The following is a 12,803-nucleotide window of genomic DNA, read 5'->3' on the forward strand; positions in this document are numbered from 1 at the left end:
ACATGTCATGATTCCCTTTTATTCCAGAAGTTTGGTCCTTAAGGGGTTAAGCGAATGGAAAAATGGTTTGATTCCTAAAGGTAAGATGGATATTTTGCTTCCATAACAACTTCAATTAGTAAAGTTGTTATGAGGTGGGAGTGTTCCTTTAATAACATCAATGCGTCAGAAACCTGTTTATTCTTACAGGGATAATCCAGAGGCACCATTACAACTTAATGAGAAATAAGTTGTTATGGTGAGAGTTGGTCTCTGGCGTTGGATTGCCTTCAGGCGTTTAAGTGTCAATAAATGGTTTAACCCCTTCAGTCTTCAGTCCAGCGTGAGTTAGCTTTGCCTCTAAACTTCAAATACAGGTCGAGGATTTAAACAGGAAGCCTTGGACAGAGGTGCAGTTGACAGACTGAGATTAGTCAACATCAGCAGCTCCCCATTCATAAGATTGACAAAGTGGCGTGAGAAAGAGATGTAAATTTCTAACTCAGTTTTAAAGAGGCTAAACGTTTGCTTATGGTTTAACCCTGAAGGTAAGCCGGCACCAAGGACCACCTGGTACCAAAACAACTTCATTCTTATGAAGTTGTTATAGTGCCCAGAGGGTCCCTTTAAGTAGTAACATCATTCAGATTATAAACCTATGCCTTCATTAACCCTCCTCACCAGCCACGTCAATTCAGTTTATGATTTCATTACCTCCACCCGTTGTTATAAAATCACTTGACACCTCCTCTCTCGTCTCATTTAATCTCTACTACTGCCCACTATCATATACCTAGCACTTTAACCAATACATATCCTTCACACTATAGATAATAACAGTTACATATGTATTCTTTATTTATAGTATACTTAGAGTGCTCATATGTAGTTTTCACAAATACTAAAGTATTTATAGCACCTTAGCTAATGGTGCTATAAAAGAAATATCAAAATAAATAAATAAATATGAAAATGAAAGGCGTTTATTACCCTGACAAGATGTAACCACTTTTGGAATAACCTCTCCACAAAGAGTTTCCAGTGTTGTACTCTTCATTGCTGTCTCAGCAGAGATATCTATGCAATAATTACTACATTAAATCATCCACAGTAAAAGGAAATAAAATCACAGTGGAGGCGAATGGGGAATTAACAAACCGTACACATAGAGGAACTATTTAATACTGCATAGCTGTTATACCAACTTTGCACTTTTATACAACCCATAGTTATACGAGGTAGACCTGATACACTCTTGAAAAATGTATTATTAATGCATTGTATCTCAACTTGTTGTATGACTATGGAAGAACATAACTCTTTTCATCTATAGAGACATTTGTACAATTTTTTTTATTTATTTTTTTATATTTGGGAGGAATAGCTAAAATATAAAATTAGAAAAAAAAAATCTGCGTAGATTGCTATTCATTGATATATAATAAATAAAAAAATTAAAATTGCCTTACTATCTTTAGCGGAAATGAATCTATAACTTAATTTAGGTTCCATTAATACTTATTTTTCTATGAAAAACTAGCTCTTCTGTGGCTTTTTAAGCAATGGTTTTGTGGCAATAAATGATCTGCTATGTGTAGATTGTTACTTGCATTAAGATCTGTCCTCAGGGCCAGATTAACATAGGGGCTGATGGAGCTGCAGCTCCAGGCCCAGGCCCATGGAATAGGCCCATTTAAAAAAAATATATATATATTTTTTACACACTACTCTTAGGTTTGCCACCTGATTGGTATTTTACTGGCACAGCCGGTATTTAAAGGTTGCCTGGCCGTGCCGGTATTGCAGTAATACCGGCAATACAAATGCAGGTATTTTTCTCAGAATAAATGGAGATTACTCTGCAATACCAGCACCAGCCAGTAGGGGGTCACTGTGTGTGGAGAGAGGCAGGGATAGGAAGTTACAGCATATCCCTGCCTCTCTCTACTACTCACTGATCCGTGGGGGAGCAGAAACACAGAACAGAGCCCAGACAGCAGCTCTACAGCTCAGGTAAGTGAGGGATAGAGGGGAAAGGCAGCAGGGACACATGGGGACACTGAGACACTAGGGGACACAGACACTAGGGGACACATGGGGACACAGACACTAGGGGACACTGAGACACTAGGACACATGGGGACACAGACACTGGGAGACCTGGGAACACTGAGACACTTGGGGACACTGGAAAACATGGGGACACTGAGACACTAGGGAACACTGGGACACATGGGGATGCTGAGACACATGGGGATGCTGTGAGACATAGGGACATTGGGAGACACTGAGACATTGGGACACGGAGACACTATGTCCCCATGTCCCCCAGCCAGTGTCCCTAGTGTCCCCAAGTCTCCCAGTGTCTGTGTCCCATGTCTCTCAGTGTGCCTAGTGTCCCCATGTGTCCCAGTGTCCCTATATGTCCCAGTGTCCCCATGTCTATGTCCACAACTGTCCCCATGTCTCCCAGTGTCTGTGTTCCCATGTCTCTATGTCCCTAGTGTCTTAGTGTCCCCAAATGTTTCAGTGTCCCCATGCCTCCCAGTGTCTGTGTTCCTAGTGTCTCAGTGTGCCTAGTGTCCCCATGTCTCCCAGTGTCCCTATATGTCCCAGTGTCCCCATGTCTATGTCCACAACTGTCCCCATGTCTCCCAGTGTCCCCAAGTGTCTGTCTCCCAGCCAGTGTCCCCAGTGTCTCCTAATCTCCCAGTGTATGTGTCCCCATGTCTCTGTGTCCCTGGTGTCTTAGTGTCCTCAAATGTGTCAGTGTCCCCATGTCTCCCGGTGTCTGTGTCCCTAGTGTCTCAGTGTCCCCATATCTCCCAGTTTCCCTAAATGTCTCTGTGTCCCCTGGTCTCTCATTGTCCCCATGTCTCTGTGTCCCCAGTATCCTAGTGACATGGGGACACACTGAGACATTGGGACACTGGGAGAAATGGGAAAACTGAGACACTGGGAGACTAGGGGACTGGGCGACATGGGGACACTGACACTGTGATACATAGGGACACTGGGTGACTTGCGAGACTGAGACACTGGGAGACAGGGAGACACTGGTAGCAATCCATCTATACAGCAGAATCAAACTGTGAGTAGTTTGTTGGTGATTTTACAGAATTTTATCTGATGTCACTCCTTGTGATTTACATCATGTAATGTCACGCATAACTAATTAATTATACAAATGATTAAGGCTGGTATTTTTTTCCAAGAAAGGTGGCAACCATAACTACTCTTCACATACTCTTGCTTAACCCCTTAAGGACACATGCCATGTGTGACATGTCATGATTCCCTTTTATTCCAGAAGTTTGGTCCTTAAGGGGTTAAAGGAGCACTATAGGGTCAGGAACACAATCATGTATTTCTGACCCTATTATGTTAAAACCACCACCCTGGCCCCTTCTTGCCTCCCTAAATATAGTAAAATATTACTTGTATTCAAGTCTGCAGCTGCTGGCTCTGCTTTTGAACTGACTGTCTGCTGACATCATCAGAAGTGGTGGTCTGAGCAAATTACAATACTTCCCCATAGGATTGGCTGAGACTGTCAACTAGGCAGATCAGGGGCAGAGCCAGCACAAGTCCAACATAGCCCTGGCCAATAAGCATCTCCTCATAAAGATAAATTGAATCAATGCATCTCTATGAGGAAAGTTCAGTGTCTGCATGCACATGGTGGAGACAGTGAATGGCAGTGCTGCCCCAGGAAGCACCTCTAGCAGCCATCTAAGGAGTGGCCAGTGGAGATATTTTCTCTGAAAAGACAGTGTTTACTGCAAAAAGCTTAAATGGAATGATTCTACTTACCAGAACAAATACAATAAGCTGTAGTTGTTCTGGTGACTATAGTGTCCCTTTAAGTTTGGAAGCTTAAGAGGGATGTATGGGAACAAAACTTGTGTGGACTGGCTGACAAAATTAGTTTAGACGTTGGTCTCTCTAACACTGTGGCATGTCCCCTTTCTTCTACACTCACTACATACATCTTTTCTCTGTCTCAGACTATATACCAGGAACTTCTGTCTGCTAGTAAGAAGGTAACGAGACAAGTGGACCAGCGAGTGCTAGGGGACAGTCCTTAGAAAGCATGGAGTGAGTGTATCATTAGACGCATTTATGTCAAACTCAGGGTGCTGCCTGCATAGTATGCCCTTAGTTGGACAGCCTGCAGGATTGGCAGGCAGCCTGACATGCATTCATGCCAGGCTGACCTTCCAATTCTTTGGACAAACATGCCCCCTTTTTGGGCATGTTCACCCCCTTTTGGCAGGTCTGGTCATTTGATTTGCGCCAGTGGCACACCCTTTTACCCCGCCCATTGACTTCCTGCTTCACTGGACACTGCTGTTAGTGGTTATAGATTTACTTGAAAGATGAAAGCATAAATTAGAGAGATTAACATTTTGTATGTGTTTTCTTATAGCTGCATCCTATGAGTTTCCCTCCAGCACCATCTCCATCAGATACATGACGCTTGGGAGGTATGACTGTTTTAGTGTTTTTGGTCGATAAGATTCCGTAATTAGGCCCATCATAATTGTCAGCACCAGGCCCACTGTGCTCTTAATCCGAACCTGTCTGTTCTGCATAACTAGCATTACAGGAACACATTTTACTGGACACTGTGATAAATCATTACAAATAACTACTTCACTACCAATTTCTTTAAAATAAAATGAAAAAGTGTAACATTTACAAACATGGAATGTATAATAAAATTAAGGAAAATACCATTCACATACAGGCTGCTGTTTACAGGTTACTATAGCAGATCTGTTAATGTACAGATGATTATATATACACATTCATACAAATAATATATATATACAATCTGTGTCAGGTTCTTAATCCAGCAAAAAATTACAAAGTTATACAAGGATAGCACTCTAGGACTTGTTATATAAAATGAAAACTTAACTTTTATTGAAGATCAATGTTTCATATTTTGATAAAATCTGAAACTATGAAAGATTTTATCAAAAATGTTGCTCTTCAATAAACGTTAAGTTTTAATTTTAAATAACAAGTCCTGGGGTGCTACATATATATATATTTATATTTGTAAAAAATGTCCTTGTATTTTTGGAAATATGTGAAACCCAAAAATACCAGTGTAATATAAATATATGGAAAAGTAAACAATAGAAAGGGAAAAGGGCGCTAAACTTAAAAAAATAGTAAAACCGGTGCCGCTTAAAGTCACCTCACTGTATAGCCACTTCATACGCAGTGTGTAGAAATAAAATGGAAGGGAAAAAGGTGATAGTGCAAACTCTCAGTAATATATTTTACCTTTTTGTTAAGTATTCACATATGGATCCTATTCACAGTAATACTATTTAACTGTGGACCCTGTATACAGTGAATATAAAACACAACATAGTGTGAACTGTTGTGACAAAAATACAATGTAGTGAAAAGAAAAAGCACACTCACAATTTCCAGAGCCAAATAAGTTAGGCTCTGGACTATAGAGGCATTTTCATCAACTATTAGGAAAACAGGATCTGTTTGTTCCTCCTAGATATTCTCAGGCTTGGAGTCTTATCAGGAACTCAGGAGCCAGATGTAGTTGGTTTAAAAAGGGAATTTATTACATCAAAGTATATAAAATAAAGTAGCTAGCACAACGTGTTTCGACCTTCTTTAAAAGTTCAAAACACGTTGTGCTAGCTACTTTATTTTATTTTGTTATGTTATATACTTTGATGTAATAAATTCCCTTTTTAAACCAACTACATCTGGCTCCTGAGTTCCTGATAAAGACTCCAAGAGAGTTTGCACTATCACCTTTTCCCCTTCTAATATAAATATATGGCTGTATATAGGCATAATGCTAAAAACAGACACATAAAAATATGTGTAATGGACTGGAGGTTAAATTGCGCTGAACTTCTTAATTTATTTATTTCTTTTTTGTTGTTAGATTTTTATTTTACATTACAAAGAAACGAAAGCAGAACTAAATCCATGTTAAGACTCGCTGTCAGGGAAGGGGATAAGAAAAGTAATTGTGTACAGACATCATAGCAGTAGAGTAACATGAAATCTAGGTCCACCTTAAAAGAATTGATTCTGAGTTTCAGGGTGTTCAAATTAAGTAATTAATGAGAATGACATATTAAATTGTGCTTGAAATAATTAGAGTGGTTCTATGCAGAAAATTTAGAATATGTCCATTTGTTCAACGTACAGTTCCATGAAAGAGACCTTTGTTCTGTAATACTATTAATCCACAAAAGGTTCACTTGACCACTATACCCCAGATACACATGGGCATTTATATTAATAATTATAATGAAGTAAAATACATTAAAGTGCTTTCATCATATGCCATACTGCTATAAAATTAAGTGAAACATTATGTATTTATATTTTGTAAGTACATGTAGAAAACATACATGTACGTAAGTACGGGTTTTTTAGTGACAAACTTTATTCCAAGATGAAGGATACCGCACTCGCACAGTGAAATCCAGGTGCATCAAGGACGGGGCTGGCAAACCCCAATTTAGTAGATAATAGTAGAAAATAGGTCCAGACACTCAAGGTTTCTTTAAAAAGAGAGATTTATTGAAAACTGAATGTGCAATGTTTTCGGCCTACACAGAGGCCTTTGTCAAGCTTGACAAAGGCCTCTGTCTAGACAGAAAAGTTGCACATTCAGTTTTCAAGAAATCTGCCTTTTTAAAGAAACCTTGAGTGCCTGACCTACTTTCTACTATTTAGTGACAAACTTGTCTGCCCTTGGAAAATGTTTCTGTGATCCATATCATATATGTGTTGTCTTGCCTCCCATATAATTATTGAGAAAATAATCGCTCCTATGTCGCTTCTGTTGTTATTCTTTTGTTTATTATCTGCGTACACAGAGCCTAAGAACCTGGTGTCCTCACTTTGAAATTTTTCGTATTGTCTTCAGTTTTCTCTTTTGAGAAAAACTTCAACCCACAAGTGTTTTCAGATCATCATTTCTGTGCATAGTAAATCCAATAAATTGCATTTGCATGGGTTTAACAACTGATTGCAGAGAATCAGTGTAGTGCCAGTTTAGCCACCTCCCTGCCATTTTGGTCAAGTTCTCAGGATATTTTGCATGTTAAACTTGTCATGTGTCTCTTTCTATTATCCATATGATTAATTCACCATCTCGTAGTAGAAGACAGCCAAAATCCAGCTGATTAATTCACTAATGTTTCCATGTCTGCCCACTGCTTCATTTATAAAACTAAATAAAGTTAAAAAAACACACATACATCAGAAAGCCTTCATTTCCAAGTGGCCCGCTTGCCACAAGTTACAAAATGAAACATTTAGGCTATATTTTTGTATAGTCTTTACTTTGAGTTTACTTGGGTTTATTTACTAAACCAATAATTGTGAAAATTGGTATGTGAGTTGCAAATTATAGTTGGCATATAATTTGCAATTCCATCTACAAATCCATAATTCACAGTTTGACGAGTAGTCCTGTTTCTTTTATAGCCTAAATATTAGTGAATATATATAGATTTTTGAAAAAAAAATTTTGTGATAAATGCAGAGTTAAGGATTAAAGGAATACTTTTTATTTGGCTTGTTTGTTGTGTAAAAGTACTATTATGGCACAGGTTATGAGGTCTATTATTAGTCTACAGAACAAATCCAAGGTTGGACCTCTTGTTAAATTTTATGGATATGATTATTGAATTACTAAATGGAAATGTATTGAAATATCTTTTGTTTCTTCCCATAAGGGTAAACCCAATACATGTAATGCATTGACTAAAGGTTATTATTATTTAAAGAGCGCCAACAAATTCTGCAGCGCTGTACAATGGGTGGACTAACATACACGTATTTGTAACCAGATGAGTTGGACACACAGGAACAGAGGAGTTGAGAGCCCTGCACAATGAGCGTACATGCTAGAGGGGGTGAGGTATAGTGACACAAAAAGTAGGGTAGAAAAGTAGGTTGCAAGGATAGTATTCACTGAGGGTTTAGTGTTTCTTCTGATGACAACCGCAGGAGAGGAATCAGGGTGCTAATTTAGCAGGTAAGACAGAGCTGGTCTTATGTACCCCCAGTTTTATTTAATAGTGAACGCACGGTAGTATAATCTGTCCTCATACTCTGGCCTTTGGGGTGAAGCAAGTGGCTTCCTTGTGTACCAAGCTGTCAGCGAGCAATTCTAGCGTGTCAAGTGCAAGGCCATTAAACCTTTATTTACCTAGAGCAATACAAACCTTGGACTATCATTATGCTCAGAGTTTGCAGGTTTCCCAATTTGAGCCATCTGTGACTACAATGGGAACTTAGCTCAGGAACAACTAGGTAAGTAGTATGATTAACCCATAGGTTAGCAACCCAGTACATTTTTTGTTTAACTCGATAATATCTTTTAAAATTCACACTTCAACTCAGCTAAAATGTGGCATTGAGCCAAAAAAGTACCACTATATAATAGAGTAAAAGGGACAAAGTAAAATAATAAATATCCTTAAAAAATTAAAATTTATGCAAATCTATTGCAGGTAATTGGCACAATTAAACAATTTCCAATGTTACAAGATAACAAATAATGTAACATTGTTTACAATGTGAAATGAACAAGAAAAAACACATCAAACATGAAAAAAATTGATAGAAAATTATTTAACATAAATAAATAAAATAAATCAGTGCATTTGCAGCTCCTGCAATCCTTGTATAATCTCAGATCTGATGAGATAAGCTGGCCACCTGCTAGTGACATCTTGATGGAGAGTCCCCTTGTGCACCATTAATAATTGGTGCACCATTAATATATGTTCTGTGAATCACCCCAGTCAGATGGTCATAAAAAGGGCACAGATGCTGGGTTAGTTAGGTTCCTCTCCCTATTAGCACGTTAGTATAGCTAGCACTCATATTCTTTTAGCAGACCCTGTGATTTACGCTCCTCCAAACCAAGCAATATTTCACTTAGTCCAAAAGTCGTATTATGCTAACAATAAAAAAAAGAATATAAGCAATGGTGCAAAGCGGTCAATAAAATAGGAAATTGCCAGAAGTTTATACATTTGCAGCGCATCATAGTAGTATCATGCGCAACATATAACACCACACATCATCACATGGACAAGCAGACCAAAGCAAGCAAATGATACCCAAATGTATCATAAAACAACAATGCTACACTGCATACTGTATTAATCTGTGGTTTCTTGCTTTACCTAATGAGTCAGAGGGAGGGGGGGAGGCCCTGACAGAAGCCTAATTTATATGACAGCAGTGAGATATGAAGATAATTTATCTTCTACGGTATGTATTTTAATCTTCTAATACTGGTAGGTCTGACACTGATATGAATGCCTGCTTGCATTGTCAAGCACATATTGATGACAATTGCAAATTTACCACATTTACTTGCCAAGTATTCAAAATTTAGACCTATAAATTAATATGGTGCACAGTTAGCCCTTTCACCTAGACATCTTACTTGTAGCCAAAACAAACTGTTTGCATTTTTATTTCACATTTCTTTACATGACGTCAGTTCCAAACCCCCCAAATCCCTCTATCCCCCCACCCCCATACACACACACACCACCACAACAAAAATCAGAACCTGTCATAGAAAGTGGTGAGGAAACAATCACCATAAATAATGACTCTATAATCATGTTACAACTGCTGCACAATCTCCTTGGTCCTGAAATACATGAACCTATGAAATACATAGTTAATAAAACTAAAATATGAACATTATATTCATTTCCTGTTTTATACCTTGTGTTTATATTTTCTTTCAGTTCTGTGGAACAACACATTGCTTTTGATGGCCTGCACTGCCATCTGTCCCTGATGGGTTATCCCCACCCCCCCCCCTCCAGCACTGAAGCCCCACACAACACTCAAGTAATATTCTGACATGACCTTGTATGACCTCATTAAACCTTACAACTTCCAAAAGCTTCAGAAGTTGCCCATTGCAATCAATGACATTATTTGATGTGCTGTGATTGTACATTGGCACGGTTCTGTAATATATGCTCATTGTTCTGTAATATCATATCAGTCATGGTAATGACTAAGCTGTAACAGTTCACTTGATGGGGACTTCTTTCCACATCATTCTCAGCCAGCCAAGCTTCCCGAGGTGGGTCCATTAAGTCTCAGAAACATTCAAAGTGGCTCCACACACTGTCAGTGTTGTAGTTAAATGTATTAACACAATTTGCCTGCATGCAGTCATCTGTACTATACATTTTAGCACTCATGTTTGTGCAATATAGTGACAGTTGTGTTCACTGCAGATCCCTGCATTAGATTATGTTCTCTAGATTCCTGTACAATAGGCTTGTGTGAACATTTTATTTAAGAAATTCATTTAAAAACCCCACAAAAACCAGCTGTCACTTGCTGTCCTTAGACCCTGTCCACTCTGTGTGTATATTCAGAATGCAGCACCAGATAAACAAATACAATGACTGGCTGGATGGCCATAGCTCCTGCAACTTCTCCTTATACCGCGTGAGGACCGATATGATGGGATGGGAGAGCTGTCCGGTGCTGATCCTTGCACAGTATCACTGCATATTACAGTATGGGCACACATTCACTGCTTATAGCAACCATAGGCAACAACTGCAATGATAATGCATCCTGTCACTGCTCAGAATGAGGAGTATCTACCATGTAACCTTCACGCTATTAGATCTCTGGAGCTCCCTACATTTCGAACCCTGAGTATCCCACTATTCCACCACCAAGGCTTCCTCGTATTAGGGCTACTGAATCCCACTTCTAGACCCTGATGGTTCCTACTTTCAGACCACTGAGCATTTTTAACTATTAGACCCCAGACGCTTCCTACTATAAATCCACTGTAGCTTATTACTCTACTCTCTTAGATCACTGACAGCACCTACCATTATTGCATCACTAAAGCTACCTACTATTGGACCACTGACGTCACAAACCATTAGACAGTTACATGCTCCATCTGTTAGACCTCTACATGAATCCACCAAAAATCCACACTGAGAGAAAAATGAAGGACTAGGAGAGCAATACATAGGCCACCTACCAGTAATCCTTCTACCCCAGACACTTGAGCTATGAGACCATTGCAGGTCTCTACTACCAGACCACTGATTATACCTACTAAAAGACTTTTGCAGGTCCCTACTATCACACATCTAACTGGACCTACTGTAAGACTACAGCAGGTCCCTACTATCACACAACTGACTGGACCTTCTGTAAGACAATTGCAGGTCCCTGCTATCACACCCCTGACTGTACCTACTGTAAGACTATAGCAGGTCCCTACTATCACACCACTGATTACAACTACTATAAGATTATTGCAGGTCCATACTATTACACTAATTTAATTAATTGGACCGACCATGAGATGATTGCTGCTCCCTATTTACATCTATTGAAGGTCCACCTGTATCACTCTCCTTTTATTAGCACAGTAAATGCAGGTTATGATTGTGTCACATGCTAATCATATCCCTCCACTCAGCTGCCAGTAAAAAGGCTGCATTGAGGCTTCCTTTGTTTTCATCCTCAGTCATCCACGTATGAGCCATCCCTAAGGGCCATCTCACTATATATAGCTATAGGCCATTCATCCTATAGACTCCCAGTGCGTGCTAATGCGGGGAGGCTGGGGTGGCAAGCACAGGGTTAAACCAGTCCCTGGTCGCTTTAATAAGTCACCCAGTGCCAGTCCATAGACTCGCCATTCAATGGGCTCCATAGCAGAGCAGCCAGCACTGTGTGAATTACATGCCTGCACCAAAAACGGGGGGGAGGAGGAGGGAGAATGAGAGAAGAGATGGGGGATATGTGGATATGGATATTTAAATAAATAACCAGATATATACACGCATACATTAATTGCAAAACCCAGGTCCCCCATGTAACCCCTTCCCTGCCGTACTGCTCTAGAGTGCATTGCAGACTCATGCAGCTATGAGGGTGGCTATGGTACACTCTGCATAGGTTCTGCTACTGTGTGCTAGCGGGGACCTTGGCAAAGTCATAGGGTGTCAGAACGACATTAAACCTAGCAGACCACTCTAACACCTGGCATAAGGGAGTCATGAGGCGGCCAGGAAGGGGTTAACTGCACAGGGCCTAACAAAGAGCCAGAGAGAGAGAAAGGCAGGTGCAATCCCCTTACCTGTATAATAAGAGTCCGGGCAGAATAAATCATAATCCACAGCGCCAGGTATTAGATCCAGCACGTGTCAGGCATGGCTGGGTGCATTGGGCTATTGCAGCACAGACTGGCTATATGGCTGACGATGTGCTCTGTCAGTGTATGTGTGTGTGCAGCAATCCGCTCATAGACGCCCCATATTCCAGCACAGGCAGCAGATGTGCCTAAACGCTATAATGCTGCACAGTGCCCCTCCTCCCTCCACTCTCAGGGTACCAGGGAGGCTGCAGCCAACCACAAGCTGAGCATCATTCCCTGGCAGGTCCTCCTCTGGCCCTCCTACCTCTCCTCCTCCCAACACTTCTCCTCTTACCTCTGGCTCCTTAAGCATATAAACATAGATAATCCACATCAGCTCTCACCACCTGCTCTCATAGCATTTAATGCACACAAAGGGGGTCAAAGGGGTGATGCTGGCTGCTCCTGTGGTTTATTCTCATAGTAATAGCCACATCACTCTAGTTTATTCTATGTACTGTATTAGTGCTAAGACAGAGCTTCATATCCTAGTGAAGTTTAATAAAGGTTGAATATTATATTACACACACACAATAGTGCAATATATGCTTACAATAAAGTGCAAAGATTTTATATATATATATATATATATATATAT

General features: G+C 39.9%; 1 protein-coding gene across 1 annotated transcript in view; it reads right to left on the reverse strand.

The window, feature by feature from the left end:
- Nucleotides 1-12,352, reverse strand: part of HECW1 (HECT, C2 and WW domain containing E3 ubiquitin protein ligase 1) — a 319,149-nt gene extending 306,797 nt beyond the window's left edge. Inside the window, exon 1 of the mRNA XM_063452127.1 lies at nucleotides 12,149-12,352. Within this exon, the coding sequence (XP_063308197.1) occupies nucleotides 12,149-12,181 (33 nt within the window). The 5' untranslated portion in view covers nucleotides 12,182-12,352. The remainder of the gene's footprint in view (nucleotides 1-12,148) is intronic.
- Between the last annotated feature and the right edge of the window lie 451 nt (nucleotides 12,353-12,803).

Source organism: Pelobates fuscus, chromosome 4 (assembly GCF_036172605.1).
Source record: "Pelobates fuscus isolate aPelFus1 chromosome 4, aPelFus1.pri, whole genome shotgun sequence".
Classification (NCBI taxonomy): Eukaryota; Metazoa; Chordata; class Amphibia; order Anura; family Pelobatidae; genus Pelobates; species Pelobates fuscus.